At 40.0% G+C, this 19,346-nt stretch overlaps 1 protein-coding gene across 3 annotated transcripts in view; it reads left to right on the top strand.

The window, feature by feature from the left end:
• Positions 1 to 8,825, top strand: part of dyrk1aa (dual-specificity tyrosine-(Y)-phosphorylation regulated kinase 1A, a) — a 113,854-nt gene extending 105,029 nt beyond the window's left edge. For all 3 annotated transcript variants that reach the window (XM_080203727.1, XM_080203724.1, XM_080203726.1), the window contains exons 10-12: positions 1,886 to 2,192; positions 3,962 to 4,086; positions 4,912 to 8,825. In XM_080203727.1, the coding sequence (XP_080059853.1) occupies positions 1,886 to 2,192; positions 3,962 to 4,086; positions 4,912 to 5,523 (1,044 nt within the window). In that variant the 3' untranslated portion in view covers positions 5,524 to 8,825. The remainder of the gene's footprint in view (positions 1 to 1,885; positions 2,193 to 3,961; positions 4,087 to 4,911) is intronic.
• Positions 8,826 to 19,346: the final 10,521 nt, after the last annotated feature.

Here is a 19,346-nt window from a genome sequence, read left to right as displayed (position 1 = left end):
CACATCTTCATCTCCAGTACTTGCATCATTTCTCATGTCAGCATTGGTACCTTTCTTTACTAGCAAAGCTACACCACCTTCTTTCCTGTCTGTCCTTCTGAAATACTGAGTATCCTTGGACATTCAGTTCTCAGATATGGTCTCCTTGTTATCAGTTTTGGATGGTTGGCTACAATCAGCAAAGTTGCTGTGTTTACTTATACAACCTAACAATGAATAACTCTCATAGTATGTATCATGGCTTAGCAGGTATTCTAGTAGCATCGCCGTGTCCATTTTCAGCAAGACCTGAACAATATCCAGACTTGGACTTGTAAGTGGCAAGCAATATTGCCTGGCACTGTGCAGTGTGAATGATTTATCTCCAACATGAGAGAATCTAACCATCTCCGCTTGGCATTCAATTACATTACCATTTAACCCCCCCAAAGCCAACATCCTGGGGATTACCATTGTGATCAAAAACTGATCTGGATCAACCATATAAATACTGTGGCTATAAAAGCAGATCAGAGGCTGGGAATTCTGCAGAGTGTAACTTGCCTCCTGATTGTCCAAAGCTTTTCCACTGTCATAAGGCACAAGTCAAGAGTATAATGGAATACCCACCACTTGCCTGGTTGAGTGCAGCTCCAAAAGTACTCCAGAGGCTCCACCATCCAGACCAAGCAGCCTGTTTGATTGGCACCCCCTCCACTATTTCCAACATTCACTCCCATCACAATCAACACACTGTGGCAGGGGTATGTTCCATCTATGAGGTGCACTGCAGTAACTCAGCAACCTTCCTTTAACAGCATCTTTCAAAGCCTTCACCATGACCACGTGGGAACGTCAGTACCTTTAAGTTGCTCTCAAAGCCATGCATCATGTGATGTGGAACGACTTTTCCTTTCATTGACTGTCACTGTGTCAAAACCCTGGAACATCTTCCTTAACAGTGCTCTTGATGTTCCTATACAATATAGACTGCTTTAGTTCAAGAAGGCAACTCACCATCACCACCTCAAGGACATTTGGGGATGGGCAATAAATGCTGGCCAAGCCAACTGATTCTCTCATCCCGTAAACACATAAATAAGGATAAAAATCAGCACTGCAAAAACCAATGTGTTAGTGCAGTTCAGTTGGTTTCAAATTACTTCTTGGCGGTCTTTTTGTTGAGCAGTTTATAGGGGAGAGAAATATGTCTATTTTCCTTCCATAGTGAGATTCCTCTTCAAATTGTTTTAAACCCAAGTTTTTTTTTCAAAATTATTTTATTTATTGTATTGAGAAAGAACTGATATTTATAGAAACACAAACATTGGAAAGTGAAAATTTATTACAGCTGATGTTTTTTTAATTTGTTAATGGGATATGGAAGTAGCTGGCTTAGCCAGTATTTATTGCCCATCTCTAATTTCCCCTGAGACAGTGAAAATTTATTACCTTTCTTTAATAGGATTTTTTGAAGTTATCTTGATTTATAAATTGGGTCAGATTTTTCTCTCTGTGCACCAACTTGATTGTGATCTGCTTTTCGGCTTCTGCCAGTACGACTGTCTTGTCAGCTAAGAGATTCAGCTTGACAAGCAGATTGTCTTTTTTAATATCCTCCTTCCTCTGACAATTCTTTAATGTTTGTTTGTTGCTTTCCTGCTAAAAACATGGTACAAATCTTAGTCACACGCATAGTTATAAGTTCATCGTTCAAATTTGGAACACCAAGTTTGTTGTGTGGTCCATAATTAAGTTTAATCCTGATTGAAGTGCTGATGACTTGCTGAAACCTTTGAGAGTTCAGCTTCTACTGATTTATGTAGGTGTGAATGATAAAGTATCTGTCTGAATGCAACGTTTCAATTAGTGAAGAAGTATTTATCACGCTCAATACCTTTTATAGGAATATAAGCCTCCTGGAAGCCGGAAACTTCACAACATCCTTGGAGTAGAAACCGGTGGTCCTGGTGGACGCCGAGCTGGAGAATCTGGCCACACTGTAGCGGATTATTTGAAGTTTAAGGATCTGATTCTGAGGATGCTGGACTATGATCCTAAGACACGGATAGCTCCCTATTATGCACTGCAGCACAGCTTTTTCAAAAAGACAGCAGATGAAGGGACAAACACAAGTAATAGTGTATCAACGAGCCCTGCCATGGAACAGTCACAGTCTACAGGCACCTCTTCTAGCACATCTTCGAGCTCAGGTATACGTCTACAAAAAATAGTATAAACTGCAAAATACTTCAGTGTTTTCGTTACAGACAATCTAAATTGCTTGAAAGAAAGATCATATGTGAATTTTTAAGGTGAGGACCATTCATGCTGAAGAATGGATACTTTCGCCTCATTTTTTTTGTCATGTTATTGAATGTTGAAGCAGTCTGATGTAAAGTTTAGATTGCTTGGTTCAGAAAATTATCCATATAACAATTTTATTTTAACGTTACCTAAACCGTGTGGAATTTTTTTTAGATTGAATCTTGTGTGCAATTCCCAGACTACCTTTTCAGTGAACTTGTCAGTTTGTTAGATGGAGACCTTTTGTACAGGTTGCACAAGCCACCTTTTGAGCTTTGATCCGCTAATCCTAATGCGGAAAGACGAAATGTTTCAAGTTTGTGTCACATTGTACCCTGTTTCCAAAATGAACGTGGGTTGTTTTTCTAATTCAAGAAATGGGTTCTGTATGGTTATTTGATATTTTGTAAAAGATGATGAGAACAAATGCATGCAACTTGCGCAGATGAGAAATCAAGATTAAACCTAATTCCAGCCTAATTGGTAAGATGTTACAGTACATGTATGAAGTTTCATTTTCCACACACGCAGTTCATGGTAAATACAATGCCAAATTTCAACAAATATGGGTAAATAGCCCAAACCACAACATGAAACGAAAAGTTTTCAGATGTATGCAGACAAAATCATGGTATGAATTTTATCAGGAAATATTTTTCCAAAGAGCTAAAACATTAATAGGGAAGGTATGAAAGAAAGATGTGTTCAGTTATATAATTTGCTTGTGGCATTTCGAAGTCGTCTATGTTTCAAGACTGAGAAATGACAGGATCTCTGCTCTAATGGAAATATTTCAAGAAGTATAAGCTACAATATTCTCCATCATTACTAAATTTAAATTTCCAGTATTACTACTTTAATCCATCTCTGTCAGTAAACCATACCATACCCAGTTGGAAGGAGGCAGAAAGAAATCCTCAGAATGCAAATCTGGAAAAGCGCAAGTGCTGCTTCGTTTGATGTTCCTTCACGCTGTATCAAACGTACATGGATAAATTTTTAGTTTTCGTTTTTGATCTCTAAACACAAGTTTTCTGATCTACAGGAAATCTTATAAACCTGGTCTCAGTGTTCTCCATATGGGAGAATGTTTGGAGTAGTCTAACTTTCACAGGGACTTGCATTCGCCTTTAAACTTGTTTGTATATTAAACATGGTCATGCACTCTATTGAATCTATTCCAAACCAGTGATATATTTTGGTGTAGAGATGAGAATGAACAAATTGAGCATCATTCTTTTGGTTAATGATGTAAAGTATGTCTCTTTCAGTGTTACTGCTTTGTTACTCATTGCAAATTGTGCATTGTCCTGTGTTTAACCTGTGAACACGTGGCATGCTAAAATAATAAATGCTTCTGCTGACAGCATTTTGTCTGGCACTGGACACTTCTGGATGCAACTCTAGAGCTAATATATTAACAGTACTTTAATGGAAAGCTTGCATTGTTTCGCCTAATGTTGCTGTATGTTTCAAGGATATATACAGTTTCAGTTGATTTGACATTCCAATACACTGATATGATTTCCCCTTTTTATTTCCTGCTAGCTCCCTGTCCTCCTCCACTCTCTTCTCCAGTCCTGCCCTTCAACCCTATCCCACACACCACACAAGTGATACTTTGTTTTTGTGTTCTATTTTTTATGAAACACATACTAATGCTCATATTTAACAGGTGGCTCTTCTGGGACAAGTAATAGTGGAAGGGCAAGGTCAGACCCAACGCATCAGCATCGGCATAGTGGTGGGCATTACAGCGGAGCTGTCCAGGCCATGGACTGCGAGACTCACAGCCCACAGGTGAGCTCTGTGTTTGAAAAAGTCTCCAGTGCTCCCTTTACATCTCTGTGGTTGCAGCTTTGAGTTCAACAATGTCTGACACTTAATTCTGTCAGCCACATATATGATTGGATTATCAGTCCTTACATATTGTTTGGGAATTTTCCAGACCCGTAACATTCTATATTTCAATGAGAAATAAAATTAATGTCTGCTTCATCCGGAGTAATTGTGTCTTCCATCAATTTGCACAGTGACATTAGTAAAAGTAGCCACATCTTCTAAACCAAAGAAGTATTTGTAGAAGCAAGCAGACTTTTAAAGTGAGGTGGGTGGAGTATGGTGGCATTGTATAGGGGTGGAAACACTTTGGGGGAAGTTGTTTGCAGTCTCTCATTTATTCTTGAGTAAAGGAATGTGATTTTGAACTTTTAGCTTTTTCCTTACTGTTTCAAAGACATTTTACCCATTTGTGCATGGTTTTTTTTTACAGTTATATATTCTTAGCCCAAATTTTCTTAAGCCACTCTGCAATCCACCATTACACAAAATACTATTTAATTTTGCAATTAACAGCAGCCTGTCCATGTTGTTTGTATTTCTGTGGCTGGTAAATACTTTGTTTTTAAAATCTGATCTTTCAAATCCATATTGTGGTTTATAGTTTTACAGTTATGTATTGTACTGTTATCACATGGGTACTAACAGTAGCATTAGTTTCAGAATGAAATGCTAACATTATTTAAAACTTGTTTATGTTTGAGGTAGCTACTGGTTGTAATTGTTTGTATATAATTTTGATATAATGTCAAATAATTAACTACTTCCTATGCATTTTTAAAATAGGTTCGACAACAGTATCCTGTGGCCTTGGGATGGACACCTGGTGATGCCACAACGCAGATCTCGGTTGAAACTCATCCAGTTCAAGAAACAACGTTCCACATTGTTCCCCAACAGCAGAGTGCATTACATCACCACCACTCTAACAGCTCCCATCACCACCTCCATCATCATCACCACCATCACCATGGACAGACCATGAGCACCCGGAACAGGCCACGAGCTTATAACTCCCCAACAAATGGCTCTGCTGCCCAGGACTCGATGGAAGTGGGACATAGCCACCACTCCATGACGTCCTTGTCTTCCTCAAACTCCTCTTCATCCACCTCTTCTTCATCTGTTTCTGGCTCTCAAGCTTATCACAACCGGCCTGTTGTTGCTAATACTTTGGACTTTGCTCAGAATGGCACCGTGGACATTAATTTGGGTACGTACACCAATCCCCGCCAAGAGACGGGAGTGTCCGGCCCACAAGTGTACCAATTCTCAGCAACAGCAGGTCCTCCCCATTACATGACAGAAGGGCATTTGTCAACGCGACAAGGAATGGATAGGGAGGAGTCTCCGATGGTAGGTGTTTGCGTTCAGCAGAGTCCCGTCGCAAGCTCGTGACTACATTGAGATGGGGTTTGTTTTTGTTTGTGTGTCTTCAAGGTGGGGGTTTTAACAAAAAAAGTGCATTGAGAACAGTGCTGCTTTGGAACAAAGGAAACAGGATGGACAGGTCAAAAGCGCAGAGCTAATTATATTTTTAAATTGAAAAGGAATTTGCTAATGGACTGAGGAGTGAAAGTGCTTAAGACTGGATTCATGCCCAGAAACCACCTTACACTTCTTGTTATGGGTCACTCTGAAGTGTAGCCTCACCTTATGCTCCAATTCTCTTTCACAACATCCTGCCACCTGTGTTAGCACACCTTGGCATGGGTGAAGTAGCAGCATTAGTTCTAAAGCCACCTGGGAAAAAGAAGAAATGGAACTGCAGATTGTTTTTATGAATGATCAACACTCTTCAGTCTTTCCTGACCTATTTTGTGTCAGCTTTCTTAAAAAAAAAATGTCCCCAAGCACCGGAACATCCTAACACAGTCCTGTGATGTGCTGCAGAACAGGAGAGTTTGAAGTGAAGCTTGCTGCCATCAGAGCAGAGTATGAACTGAGAGGACACTGTAAATGAAATTTCAAAAGCACATCTGGCATGCTGAGTGGTGGTTAGTAAAACAACCTTGTTCTAATCAAACAGGAACTTTGGAGTTTTTTTTTGGCCCTCATCAATTGAATCATTCAAAGGCTCTGAGTAGTGATTGAATGTTCATTTTGGTCCAGTCATTGAGATGCAGTAAGTGGCAATCATCTGGTCATTCTTGGCCTACTGCTTACATTTTTCTGAGCGGCCGTCGGATATCCTTGGCCTTTCGATTTTGGACATTGACTGAAAAATCGTTTTAAAAGAGGCTTATCATTTAACATGCCATTGTGAAGAGGTCATTGAACTTTCAGATAGTCCTTAATTTTTGAAAAAGCAAGCATGGGTAATTGATGAGGCCTTTGTTGGAGAATAAAACTGACCCTGTCCCATCTTTTCTCTCTTCGCTCCTCTTCCCTTCCCCACTCCACCAGTTGCAGGGATTGAAGAGGTCATGTGTGTCATAAAGGTTACTTCCTCTGTTATAGGTCACAGAAGTAGCAATCTCAATTTGCTGGAATAACTATTAACTGTCCTTTCTTGGACTTTTTTTTTCCCTCACCCACCCCACCCTAAAATTGCTTTTCCTTCAGCACGACAACTACTTCTGCGCAAAGACAACTCCTGTTCATTGTGAACATTTTTAAAATGCAGAATTTTATGTGACTGCTCTCGCCTCACGATTATGCTGTGAATTTTACAAGAATTTATTTTCCTTTTTTGATAATTTATTGTACCAAAGCTGTTTTTATAGCACATAGATGTCTGTAACCAATAATGTAGCAGTTCTGCACTTTTGACAAGGTATATTTAGATCATTTTTTCTTTTTAAATGTTAATTATAATTATGGCTATACCTATTGCTTAACAAAACTGGAACTGATAGCTTTATGCAGTACTTTCACAATCTAAATATGTTGTAATCTCATTTTACTGTCTTTTTTACCCCAAAAGGGATTCTTTTAAACCTGAGGAATAGTTTCTGATTTTATGCAAGTCCAGTTATTAGATGTTTGTTTGGCAGGTCTTGAGACCTCAAGTATCCATCGATGCAGACCAGCTCATTAGATGAGGTCTATTTCACGTACATAGGTGGGAAGGACCAACCATTCACAATGCAGTTGGTGCAGAACGATCAATCTAGTTTTGTGCTAATACCTATATATTTTAATGGACCATTCTGTGTATTGCGCATGCTAAATAAGAGACTCACCTGTAAAAAAAAAACGTGTAGATGGTACAAACTCACCTGAGCCAAAATAAGCCATTTTTTAATTTAAAAGGGCACATAAATCTGTGGACAGAAATTGCAGTACAACAATTGCAACTCTGTGATAAATGCAACCTCTTAATAAAACTTGAAGACACAATGTAATTAATAAGGATAGCCTAACTTGGGGTTTGTTTTAATGTATATAAGCAGTGATTATAAGACCTGCCATCAGAATTTAACAGATTGATTATTGGTCTCTGCAACTGGTCCTTACAAGCTGAAAACTTTCCTGTTGGTCTGTAATCTGAAATGGATTTCTGTAATTAATAAATGGATCAATGGCCATACAATCTGAATCAACTGGATCAGTACCAGATGAGGAAAAGCAGTCCACTTTCAGTCTGCAGTAGTGTTGGTAGGCTATGATATTTGAATCCATTTTCACCAATTGCCAAGCACTAATAGCTGGCCTGTGCCCAGTGATTGTTGTTCAGAGGAACCCAGTCAATGGCTTTGACTTCATTGTCAGTTGATCATTGACTGTAGATATTTTTCTGGATATCTATATATGGTATGATTTCACTCAAATCAACTTTAATGGCGCAGCATTTTATTCCAGATATTATAAAACTGCAGCATGGTGTAAGAATCTAAGTGCCGCACAATTCTTATTCACTCACTGCTGTGGCTGTCGATCTGTCCTTAAATGTTGGGAAGTGAAGTCCAGAATGATGGGATGTTGAATTCAGCCTTCAACAGGGCTGTTATTTAACTTTTTGAGGGAGTGTTGATGGCAAATACTTGCTGCTGGCCTGTTAAGATGCTTGGATCTCCATTGGCACAAACCCCAGAGATCCAAAGTCTCTCTATATTTGAACACCAAGGCCAGAGAAGTATTGTCATGGATGCAATGTTGGATCTTAGTTAGGATCCAGGATGTTAAATAGCAATGATCAATACTGACACACTCTATACCTAAGTTAGGAGGAGTGCTTAACACAGTATCATCAGCTATTAATCTAATAAATGCCAAATACAAATAGCTATTATGTGAGATTTGTTTCTAAATGAAAACTAGTCAGATTTGTATCTGAATCTTAACAGTTAACATCTGTATTACAACCAGTCACTTAATATACACACTTCTTTTCCTCGTGTGTGTGCCTCTTGTCTTGTGTCTGCGTATGTTTCATTCGTGTCTTGGCACTGCCTTGCTCTAGGCACTCTCATCTCAGCATGTGCTCTTGCTCGCGTCTCTCCTTTTCTCCCCTGTTTCGCCTCAATTTACAGTCCAGTTTTGTTTGCTTGACTACACAGTTTGGTTACAGGACTTCTGACTGTGCATTGTAAACCATAAACAGCATGGAAAAAGGTTAAGTACCTGTGTCCAGAGATTGTAAGACCTAGTCAAGACTTGCTGTGTATATTGTAATATGTTAAATGACAAAAGACAAGCCCTTTGTATTATAGTCATGCAGTCTTATGTATGATAAATAATTGAACAATTGGTCCTCATACTGTCCTTTTTGTGTGTGTTTTATTTCTAAGATTTCAAAAGTCTAGAGCGCTCACAAAACAAATGTTTCAACCTAATTTCTTTGATTAAAACAATACCAAAAACACACTTAACAAACAAAACATGGTAAGGATCCATTAAAGTTGACATCAGGACAGTGTATTGTTAAATTAGCAGAAAGCGAATGCACAAATGATTCATCCTTGATATGAAATCCTTTTTTCTTGATTTTCCTCCCTTAACAGCCATTTTCTCCCCTTGGCCCCAAGTGGTACCTTATAAATAGCTATTAAAGCTGGAATGGATAGATCCTTTTGTGTCTTCTGTTTACCATTATTTCTACCAGATGGTCCAAAATTTTAACTTACTGAGAACGCATAGTAAAGCATCCAGCTTTGCATTCCCTTTTGTAAAAGTGGTACATCGTAACAATACATTGTACAGATTTAGTTAGTGACTTTCACTAGTCACTGAAACGTCACCCGTTTTCCCAGTAATAAATCAAAGCAAGTGTTTATTTCACACTGGAGTAAGCACTAGAAGAAAAAGCTACTAGATTCCCTTTCATAAATCACAACAAAAGTGCATGTTATTCACAATGTTTTGATTACTTATTGTTTAAAAATAGTGCAACTCTTAATTTATTTGTCACTGTTCCACCACAAAGAGATTGGTTGTTAATACTCTTGTATGGTTGATTCTTCCTTCAAAAGTTTTATGACCATTGCAAAGGTTTTCCTTGAGGATCAGTACATCGTGGAGTGTATTCATTTGGTTCTCAAGTCACTCGTTTTATTTATATTAGCTAATCCATTCAAAGCTCAAGTAAATGTCTCAGAAACCTATGATTTAGATCCAGTATTAGTGCTTGTGCCATAGCTTTCATCTTATTGCTATTTTGTTGCTGCTTGGCCAGTGGTCTTAATGCATAAATCAGTTACTATGTGAAAAATACCAATATATCAAGGGTTTTTACTGATAAGTAATGATGTTTGAGTTCATGGTTACTTGAAGTAAGGTGATTTTCATTCATTTGAGATGAAATGAGGTTATCAGCAAATTAAAAATGACAGTGAAAGACTTTCACGTACACTCTATCTTGGTGACACTGAGCATATTTTGCATTTTCACAGAAGTTGAGCTTTTTTGAAGCATATTCCGTGCAGAGTTGTATATGGTTTTTCAATGTTTACAGGTTCACAATTCCTGATTTAAGGCCTCAAGTTTATAACCCTTTTGGATCTTACGACCTTTTCAAATGCTATTTATTATTAAAAAGTGAAATAGTTTATATTTTTGCTTGTGTAATTACGATAAATTAATAGTAGCTACTGGTTGACCAAAAAAAAGTTAATTTTAAAATTAAACCGTTATTTATCAAAACAAGTGTCTACTCATGGTGCTGTACTCCATTCCCTTGCTGAGCCCTACTGCAGTCTTCTGCCAATGCTGCTTAGTAAATTGAGGATGGAGCTAACTTTTCTCACCAGTGACCTGACTCAAAATTGGCTACACAACTAGATGGTGCTTTTTGCGTTCTCGCTGGTAAACGTATATTGTCATCAATTTACAGACCATTTCATTTATCATCCCAGGGAAATTTTTAATACCGATCTTCCTATTTGCATACATTTTTTCTGTGAAGCTTAATAAAAGGAAATCTAAGGAAACAGCATAAACATGCTGTTAAGGAAGCTCTTTGGTTGAGAAAAGGAAATATATCACAGGCAGAGTAAGATTAGAACAGTCCTCTGTTAATTTACTGACCTCACTTTGGAATTTTACTTACGATGTGCATTAGTGTATGAGTTGCCCAATTACCATGGGAATGTTCTGTGAAGTACCTTAACTGTTCAGAAGCCTACGTGAGTGAGCTTCAGCCCAGATCGCAAAGTGCCATCAGTTACGTCCAGGAGAGCTGTAACTTGACTCCTGTGCCTGCTTGTATCAGAATTCAAAAAGTAGTCAGCTTCATTAGTTGAACAACATAGGAGTAATGCACTTGTATCATGTTTACCATTGATGTTTCTGATTCTCAATTGAATAAAGGGAGAGAGATTTCTGTCTGCTTTTCTCAAACAAAAAAATTTCAGGATTTCACTTTAGGTTGCCATGGCAATCTCTGAATCTTTCCTGCAGTACAGGCTGAAATGATTTGTAATAATTTGTTGAGGTAGTTGTATGTAACCCACTGAGTGGCAGGTGGGTTGCATTTTATATGGAGCACTCTGATTGTAACCTCAACGCCATATTCCTGCCTACCCTCAAAAACCTTTCAGCCCCTTGTTAATCAACTCTGCCTTAAATGTATTCAAAACTTTTCCTGCCACTATCTTTTGAGGAAGACTGTTCCAGTGACTTGTGACGCTCAGAAAAAGTTTCTCCACAACTCCATCTTAAATTATCGACCCCTTATTTTTAAGCAGCAATCCCTAGTTCCAGATTCTCAAACAGGAGGAAACATTCTAGGGTAGCACCATGATTTGCACTGCTGCCTCAAAGCACCAGGACCCAGGTTCAATTCCTGGTTTCAGGTGACTGCAAATTCCACCATTCTACCTGTGTCTGCTCTGGTTTCCTTCCAGTCCAAAGATGTGTGGGTTAGGTTGATTGGCAATGCTGAATTGCTCCTTATTGTCAAGGAGATTAGCAGTGTGAATACATGGGGTTACAGGCATGTGTCCTGTGTGGGATTGTTGGTGCAGTATTGATGGGCAAAATAGGCACTTTCTGCATTCTATGATTCTCCCCACGTTCACCATCAATACCCCTCTGGGTCCTAAAGGTTTTGATTAATTTTCCTTTTACTTTTATGAACTAGTGACCACAAAGCTAACCTTTCCAATCTTTCCTCATGAGACAACTCACCCATCCCTAAATATTTTTAAGACGCGGGTTGATGGGTTTTTGATAAGCGAGGGGATTAAGGGTTATGGGGAGAGGGCGGGAATGTGGAACTGAGCCACGACATCAGCCATGATCTTATTGAATGGCGGGGCAGGCTCGAAGGGCTGGATGGCCTACTCCTGCTCCTATTTCTTATGTTCTTATGAGTCCATTAAACTGTCCCTGAACTGTTTCTAACACATTTCACATCTTAAATAAGGAGATTAATGCTGTAACAATGCTCCATGTCTGGTCCCACCAATACTATCCAACTGACGAATAACCTCTACACCACCTTCATCAATTCCCCTCATAATAAATGAAAACATTCTATTAACTTTCCTAATTACTTGCTGTATTGGCATACGAGTCTTTTGTAATCTATGCATCAGGAGACCAAGACTTTCAGAAGTCTGCAAGCTCTTTCCATTTGGATAAAAAGCTTGTTGTCAGCAAATTTAACAACCGTACTTTAGTCAGTTCATCCAAGTCATTGATATAAATTTTAAATAGTTGGTGTCTCAGCACTGATCTCTATGGCACTTCATTCCTCGCAGCATGTGATGGGAGAACAATTAATTAGCAACAAAGATGCTCTGGAGGGACCACCCTGACTACTTCTAGCTCCTACTCCAATTTAAGTCCATGACCAACCCACAAATGACCCATTTCTGCATATTATGTTTCCTATTGATTAAGAAATCCTCATTCCACGTTACCCCCCCCCCCCCCCCCCCCCACACTGAGCTCTTCTTTTGTAAGCAGACTTTGATACGGCAATTTGTCAAATATCTTTAGGAAATCCAAGTGCACCACATCTACAAGTTACCCTTTATCCGTGTTGTTCGTTATTATAAAAGAAATGTAAAAAGTTGATGCCCAGATACTGATCCCTGTGGCACACCACTCATCCCATCTTGTCAATCAGAAAAATACTCATTTATGCTATTTCTGTTTCCTGTTGGCTAGCCAATCTTCACTGTCTCAAAACGGCACCATAACTTTTATGCAATAACCTTTGTTGTGGCAATTTATTAAATAACCTTCTGGAAATATAAGTGTAGTACATCCATTGGTTTCCCCTTTATCCTCAGCATGTGATTCCTTCAAAGAATCAATAAAATGGTTAAACATGCTTTTCTTTTCACAAAACCATATTGACTCTGCCTGGTTGCCTTGAATTTTTCCAGTTGTCCTGCTGCAACTTTCTAATAGCTTCTAACATTTTCCCTATGACACGTTAAGCTAAGTTAAGACTGGTCTATAGTTTCCTGCTTTTTGTCTCCCTTTTTGAATAAAGAAATTACGTTTGCCACCTTCCAATCTAATGGAACCTTCCCTGAATCTAGGAAGTTTGGAAATTAGAATCAATGCATCAACAATCACCCTAGCCACTTCTTTCAAGACCTTTGTGTGAAGTTCATCTGCATCAGGGGATTTGTCAGCTTGCAGATCCAACAATTTGCCCAATGCCACTTCCCTGGTGATTATTCATAGAATCTCTACAGTGCAGAAGGAGACCGTTTGGCCCATCAAGCCTGCACTGACTCCCACCCAGGCACGATCCCTGTAACCTCATGTATTTACCCTACTAAACCCCCCAACAAAGTGGCAATTTAGCATAGCCAATCAACCTAATCTGCACATCTTTGGACTGAGGGGGCAAACAGAAGCACCTGGAGGAAACCCATGCAGATATGGGGAGAACATGCAAACTTGTCACAGTCACCCAAGGCCAGAAATGAATCAAGCTCCCTGATGCTGTGGTGCAGAAATACTAACAATTATGCCACCATGCCGGTTATAATTTTCCTGAGTTTGTCCTTATTAATGGTTGCTTTTGGGATGGTATTTGTGTCTTCTATGTAAAGACGGGTGTAAAATACCAGTTTATTTCATCCGCCGTATTCCTACTTTCAATGACTAATTCCCCAGGCACATTTTCTACAGGGCCAATGCTCACTTTGCTAACTCATTTATTTAAATATCTGTCCACCTTTATATTACTGGCTAGCTTTCTCTTGTACACACTAGTTTCCTCCTCCTCAATCTGGTTATTCTTTGTCCTTTATTTTCAAGCTCCTGATCTGCTACTTATCATTGTGCAAATATATGCTTTTTGTTTAAGGTTAATGCTATCTTTAACTTTTTGATCAGCTATAGACAATGGGCTATCCACTTGGAAATTTTCTTTCTCATTGGAATGTGTCTATTCTGCATTTTCTAAAATACCCTTTTAAATGTCGGCCACTGACCATCTATTGATCTATCCCTTATGCAATTTTGTCAGTTCACTTTAGCTAGCTTGCTTTCATGCCCTCAAAATAGCCCTTATTTAAGTTTAAAGTATAAGCCTTCGGTTAACTACCCCACCCCCCTCTGAAAACTGACCATAAATTTCAATCATATGATCGCTGCTACCTAGGGGTACAAAAGATACGGAAGTCTGAGGTCATGGGTCGACTGACTCAAGAACAGCTTCTTTCCTGCTGCTGTCAGACTTTTGAATTATCTTACCTTGCATTAAGTTGATCTCTACACCCTAGCTATGACTGTAACACTACATTCTGCATTCCCTTGTTTCCTTATCTATGAATGGTATGCTCTGTGTACAGCACACAAGAAACTGCTTTTCATTGTGTGCTAATAAATGTAGCAAAAATCATTCACAATGGGGTTATCATTAATCCCATCCTGTTGCACAATACCATGTCTAGTATAGCTTGCTGTCTGGTTGGTTCCAGTGTGTGCTGTATTCACCTGTGTTACGCTTGCCCATCTGATTCTTCCAATCAACACATAGATTAAAATTCCGTATGATTATTGCAGAAGCTGTCTGACAAGCTCCTGTTATGTTTTTTGTACTCTGTCCTACCATGCAGTTATGATTAGGGGGCATGTATACAATTCCCACACAGTGACTTTCTTGCCTTTATCATTTCTCATCTCAACCCAAACTACTACTACATCCTGGTTTCCTGAACTTGGGTGATCCTTCTCTCATGTCCTGACACCATGATTAACAGAACCACCCCTTCCCCTGTTAACTTTGTATCCTCCCTAAATGTAACATACATTGAGATCTGAATGTTGAAGCAGATGTCATCCATCCTGTAGCCGTGCCTCTTTAATAGATATCAGACCGTACTTGCATTTGGGCAGCACGGTGGCACAATGGTTAGCACTGCTGCCTGATAGCACTAGGAACCCAGGTTCAATCCCCGTTTGGGTCTCTATGTGCGGAGTCTGCATGTTCTCTGTGTGGCTGCATGGGTTCCCTCCGAGTGCTCCAGTTTCCTCCCACAGTCCAAAAGACGTGTTGGTTAGGTGCATTGGCCGTGCTTAAATTCTCCCTTAGTGTACCCAAATAGGTGTCAGAGTGTGATGACTAGGGGATTTTCACAGTAAGTTCATTGTGGTGTTAATGTAAGCCTACTTGTAAACTTTACTTTTTAAAAATGTTCTCATTGCGCCAGCAGTTTATCTGTTTTGTTTTGAATGCTACGTGCATTCAGATAAATAGCCTTACGTTTTGGCCTTTTTGATATTTTTGTAGCATCTAGCCTTATCTGCTGATTTACTCTTAGATTTGTACCCTCTGTCCCTTCCTGTCATGGTCTCTTTATCATTTCCCATCTTTCTTGCCATGTCTATACTTTCTGGTTTACCACATCTTTCCAAATTTGATCCCCTGCCCCCACTACTCTGTTTAAAACTCTACTTCCCCAGTTGTGCTAGAACATTAGCATAGTTGAGGTGTAGACCAGCTCAATGGTACAGGTTGCACTTCCCCAGTACTGGTGCCAGTGCTTCACAAACCAGAACCAACTCCTCCCACATCGGTCTTTGCACCATGCATTCATTTCTCTAATTTTATTTGCCTCATGTCAATTTGCATGTGGCTCAGGTAATAATCCAGAAATCATTACCTTTTGAGGCACTGCTTAATTTGGTGCCTAGTTCCTGCCTGTGTATTGGTACTGATGTGGACCAGAACCACTGGATCCTCCCCTAACCATAACCAGTTCCTCTCCAGCCCTGAGCAGATGTTCTGAACTTTAGCAGGTAACATTGCTGTCTGGATTCTCACTCTTGGTGCACAGAATAGGGTCAATCCCTCATTATTACTTACTACCACTACATTCTTTTATGCTTCCTTAACTTGAGTGGTATCCTGTACCACAGTGCCACGATCAGTCAGCTCATCCATTCTTATCCAAACAAGCTTCGCAGACATGGGGAGAATGTACAAATTCCACACAGTCACCCAAACAGGAATTGAACCTGGGTCCCTGGTACTGTGAAGCAGCAGTGCTCACAACATTCCCCAGCTAGGGGATAATTGAATAGAGTATGTAGATGAGCAAAGGGATATTGAAATACAGGTGAACAAATCATTAAAAACTAACATCACAGTGCAGAAAAGTAATTAAAAATACTGACAGAATACTTGGATTTATTTCTCAAGGTATAGAATTCAAAACTCGCAAAGTGATATGAAAGTCATAGGATTTGACCAGGCCACAAAGTTGTGTGCACCATTCTTAAGACTATAAAGAAGACATGGAAACACTGAATGAAGTGCAAAACAGGTTTGGAAGATTGGTACTCAACTGACAGATTTCAGCAAAGATGGGGCTTTTTTTCTTTAGAAGCAATAAGATTGAGAATGGATGTGATGGAGGTCTTCGAAATTTTGAATGGCTTGAACAAAGGAGATGTGGAGAGAATATTTCCATTTACTGAAAAATTCAAAGCTAGGGGCAATAGAAAGGAGAACGTAGAATCCCTACAGTGCAGAAGGAAGCCATTTGGACATCAAGTCTGCACCGACCGCAATCCCACCCAGGCCCTATTCCTGTAACCCCACATATTTACCTGCTAATCCCCTTTACACTTGGGTCAATTTAGCATAGTCAATCAACCGAACCCACACATATTTGGACTGTGGGAGGAAACCCACGCAGACACGGGGAGAATGTGCAAACTCCAAACAGGCAGTGAGCCGAGGCTAAAATTGAAGCTGGGTCTCAGGCATTGAGAGGTAGGGCTAACCACTGTGTCACCGTTCTGTTCAAAGATAGTTACTATCACATTCAAATAGGAAGGGAGGAGAAATTTCTTTACTCAGAATGGTTAAAATGTAAAATTTACTACCACAGTTTCTAGTTCAGGCCAGTAGCTTAAATATATTCAAAAGAAAATTAGATGAGTACATGAGAGAAAGATAAACTGCAGCAGGCGACGGTGCAGAGGGACCTCGGGGTCCTTGTGCATGAGTCGCAAAAACCCAGCTTGCAGGTGCAGCAGGTGGTCAGGAAGGCGAATGGGATGCTGGCCTTCATAGCGAGGGGGATTGAATATAAAAGTAGGGAGGTCTTGCTGCAGCTGTATAGGGCATTGGTGAGGCCGCAGCTGGAGTACTGTGTGCAGTTTTGGGCGCCGCACCTGCGCAAGGATATTTTGGCCCTGGAGGGAGTGCAGAGGAGGTTTACTAGGCTGATACCGGAGTTGAGGGGATTGAGCTATGAGGAGAGGCTGAATAAACTAGGCTTGTACTCGTTAGAGTTTAGAAGAACGAGGGGAGATCTCATTGAGACGTATAAGATGATGAATGGGATGGATAGGATAGAGGTGGAGAGACTCTTCCCGCTCAAAAAAGACAGTAGGACTAGGGGGCACAGCCTCAAGATAAAGGGGAGGCGGTTTAGAACGGAGTTGAGGAGGAACTTCTTCACTCAAAGGGTGGTGAATCTCTGGAATTCTCTGCCCGTTGAAGTGGTGGAGGCTGCCTCGCTAAATATTTTTAAGAAGCAGGTTGATGGGTTCTTGATAAGAGAGGGGATTAAGGGTTATGGGGAGAGGGCGGGAAAGTGGAACTGAGCCACGACAGATCAGCCATGATCTTATTGAATGGCGGGGCAGGCTCGAAGGGCTAGATGGCCTACTCCTGCTCCTATTTCTTATGTTCTTATGTTCTTATGTAAATGGAATAGCTGAGATAAGACAAAGTTTAGGAGAGTCAATAAAGACTACAAAGACCAGTAAAGTTCTCAATGGCCTGTTTCTGTGTTGTATATTACCAAAATCCAGGTATATTTTAATCTGTCCCTACAGGTTTTTTACATTGTGTATTTTTGCCACTGACCTTGTTCTCATTAAGGAAAGTGATGCTGGAAATTAAAATACTTTTGTGTTTGGTGAGAGTGACATTGTCCAAGGTGATTTTTTTTTGTTGTTGATCTATAACATGAGTTAGCAGAGGTTAGAGTTTCCCAATAGCGTGTTTAAAAGTTTTAGTCTGCTTGAAGAGTGAATATTCTGCAGTTGTTTCTAATTTTATTCATTTATTTTCTTAAAAATCAAGTAATACGTGGCTTCATCTCTGTTCCGATGTTTTGAGCCCAATATCATTCAAAGACATTACCATCACTAAACCCCCCACAGTCAAAATTCTGGGGCTTACCAGGGCACTTCTATTATTACTAGGAGAATTTACTCGGGGAATTTCACAGTAGCTTCATTGCAGTGTTAATGTAAACCTTGTGACAAATAAATTAACTTTAGCTTTAACCATTGACTAGAAACTGAACTTGACTAGTCACATAGCTCTGGCGTAACAAAAGCAGGTCAGAGGCTAGGGCTCTTGCAATGAGTAACTCACCTCCTGGCTCCCCATAGACTATCCATCGTCTACAAGGCACAAGGCAGGAGTGTGATGAAATATTCTCCACTTGTCTGGATGGGTGCAGCTCCAACAATGCTCAAGAAGCTCAACACCATCCAAGACAAAGAAGCCTTGCTTGATTGGCACTCTATCCACAAATATCCAGTCCTTTCACCACTGATGTACTCTAGCAACATCTACAAAGTGCACTGCAGGACCTCACCAAAGTTTCTTAGCACCTTCCAAAACCAGGGACACTACCATCTAGAAGGACTAGAGCAGCTGACACCAGGGAACACCACCACCTGATGTTGCTCTCTAAGTCACTCACTATATTGATTGCTGGGTCAAAATTCTGGAACTCCCTCCCAGGGTGTACCTACACCACATGTACAGCAGTGATTCAAGAAGCAGCTCACCATCACTTCAAGAACAATCAGGGATGAGCAATAAATGCTGGTTTACTCAGTGACGCCTAGCGCTTATGAATTAATTTTATAAAATGTTAACTTGGTTCCTCATGCCACACTTGCTGAGTTTTCCCAGCACTTTTCTGTTTTAAATTTCAAATCTCCAACATTCATAGCATTTTATTTTTGTCTTCTCTTGGCTGGTGGCACAGTGATTAGCACAACTGTCTCAGTGCCAGAGACCCAGGTTTGACTCCAGCTCAGGTGACCGTGTAGAATTTGCATCATTTCTTCGTGCCTGTGTGGTTTTCCTCCCACGGTCCAAAGGTGTGAGGGTTTGGTGGATTGCCTGTGCTAAACTGCCCTTTAGTGTTCAAATGTAGGTAGGGAGGTGGTAAATGAGCAGGTGTATGGGGTGAGAGGTAGGCCTATAAGATGCTGTTTTGGAGAGTTAGTGCAGACATGATGGGCAGAATGGCCTTTTCCTGCCCTGTAGCGTTTGTGATTCTATGATTCATTGTTGGCCAGTTTGTTCCCCTCTGATTGCTGATACTGAA

This window comes from Carcharhinus amblyrhynchos, chromosome 15 (genome assembly GCF_965287045.1).
Source record: "Carcharhinus amblyrhynchos chromosome 15, sCarAmb.v2.hapA, whole genome shotgun sequence".
Taxonomy (NCBI): domain Eukaryota; kingdom Metazoa; phylum Chordata; class Chondrichthyes; order Carcharhiniformes; family Carcharhinidae; genus Carcharhinus; species Carcharhinus amblyrhynchos.
Note: the sequence above shows the minus strand (reverse complement) of the source record. Positions and strands in the feature narration are given on the sequence as shown.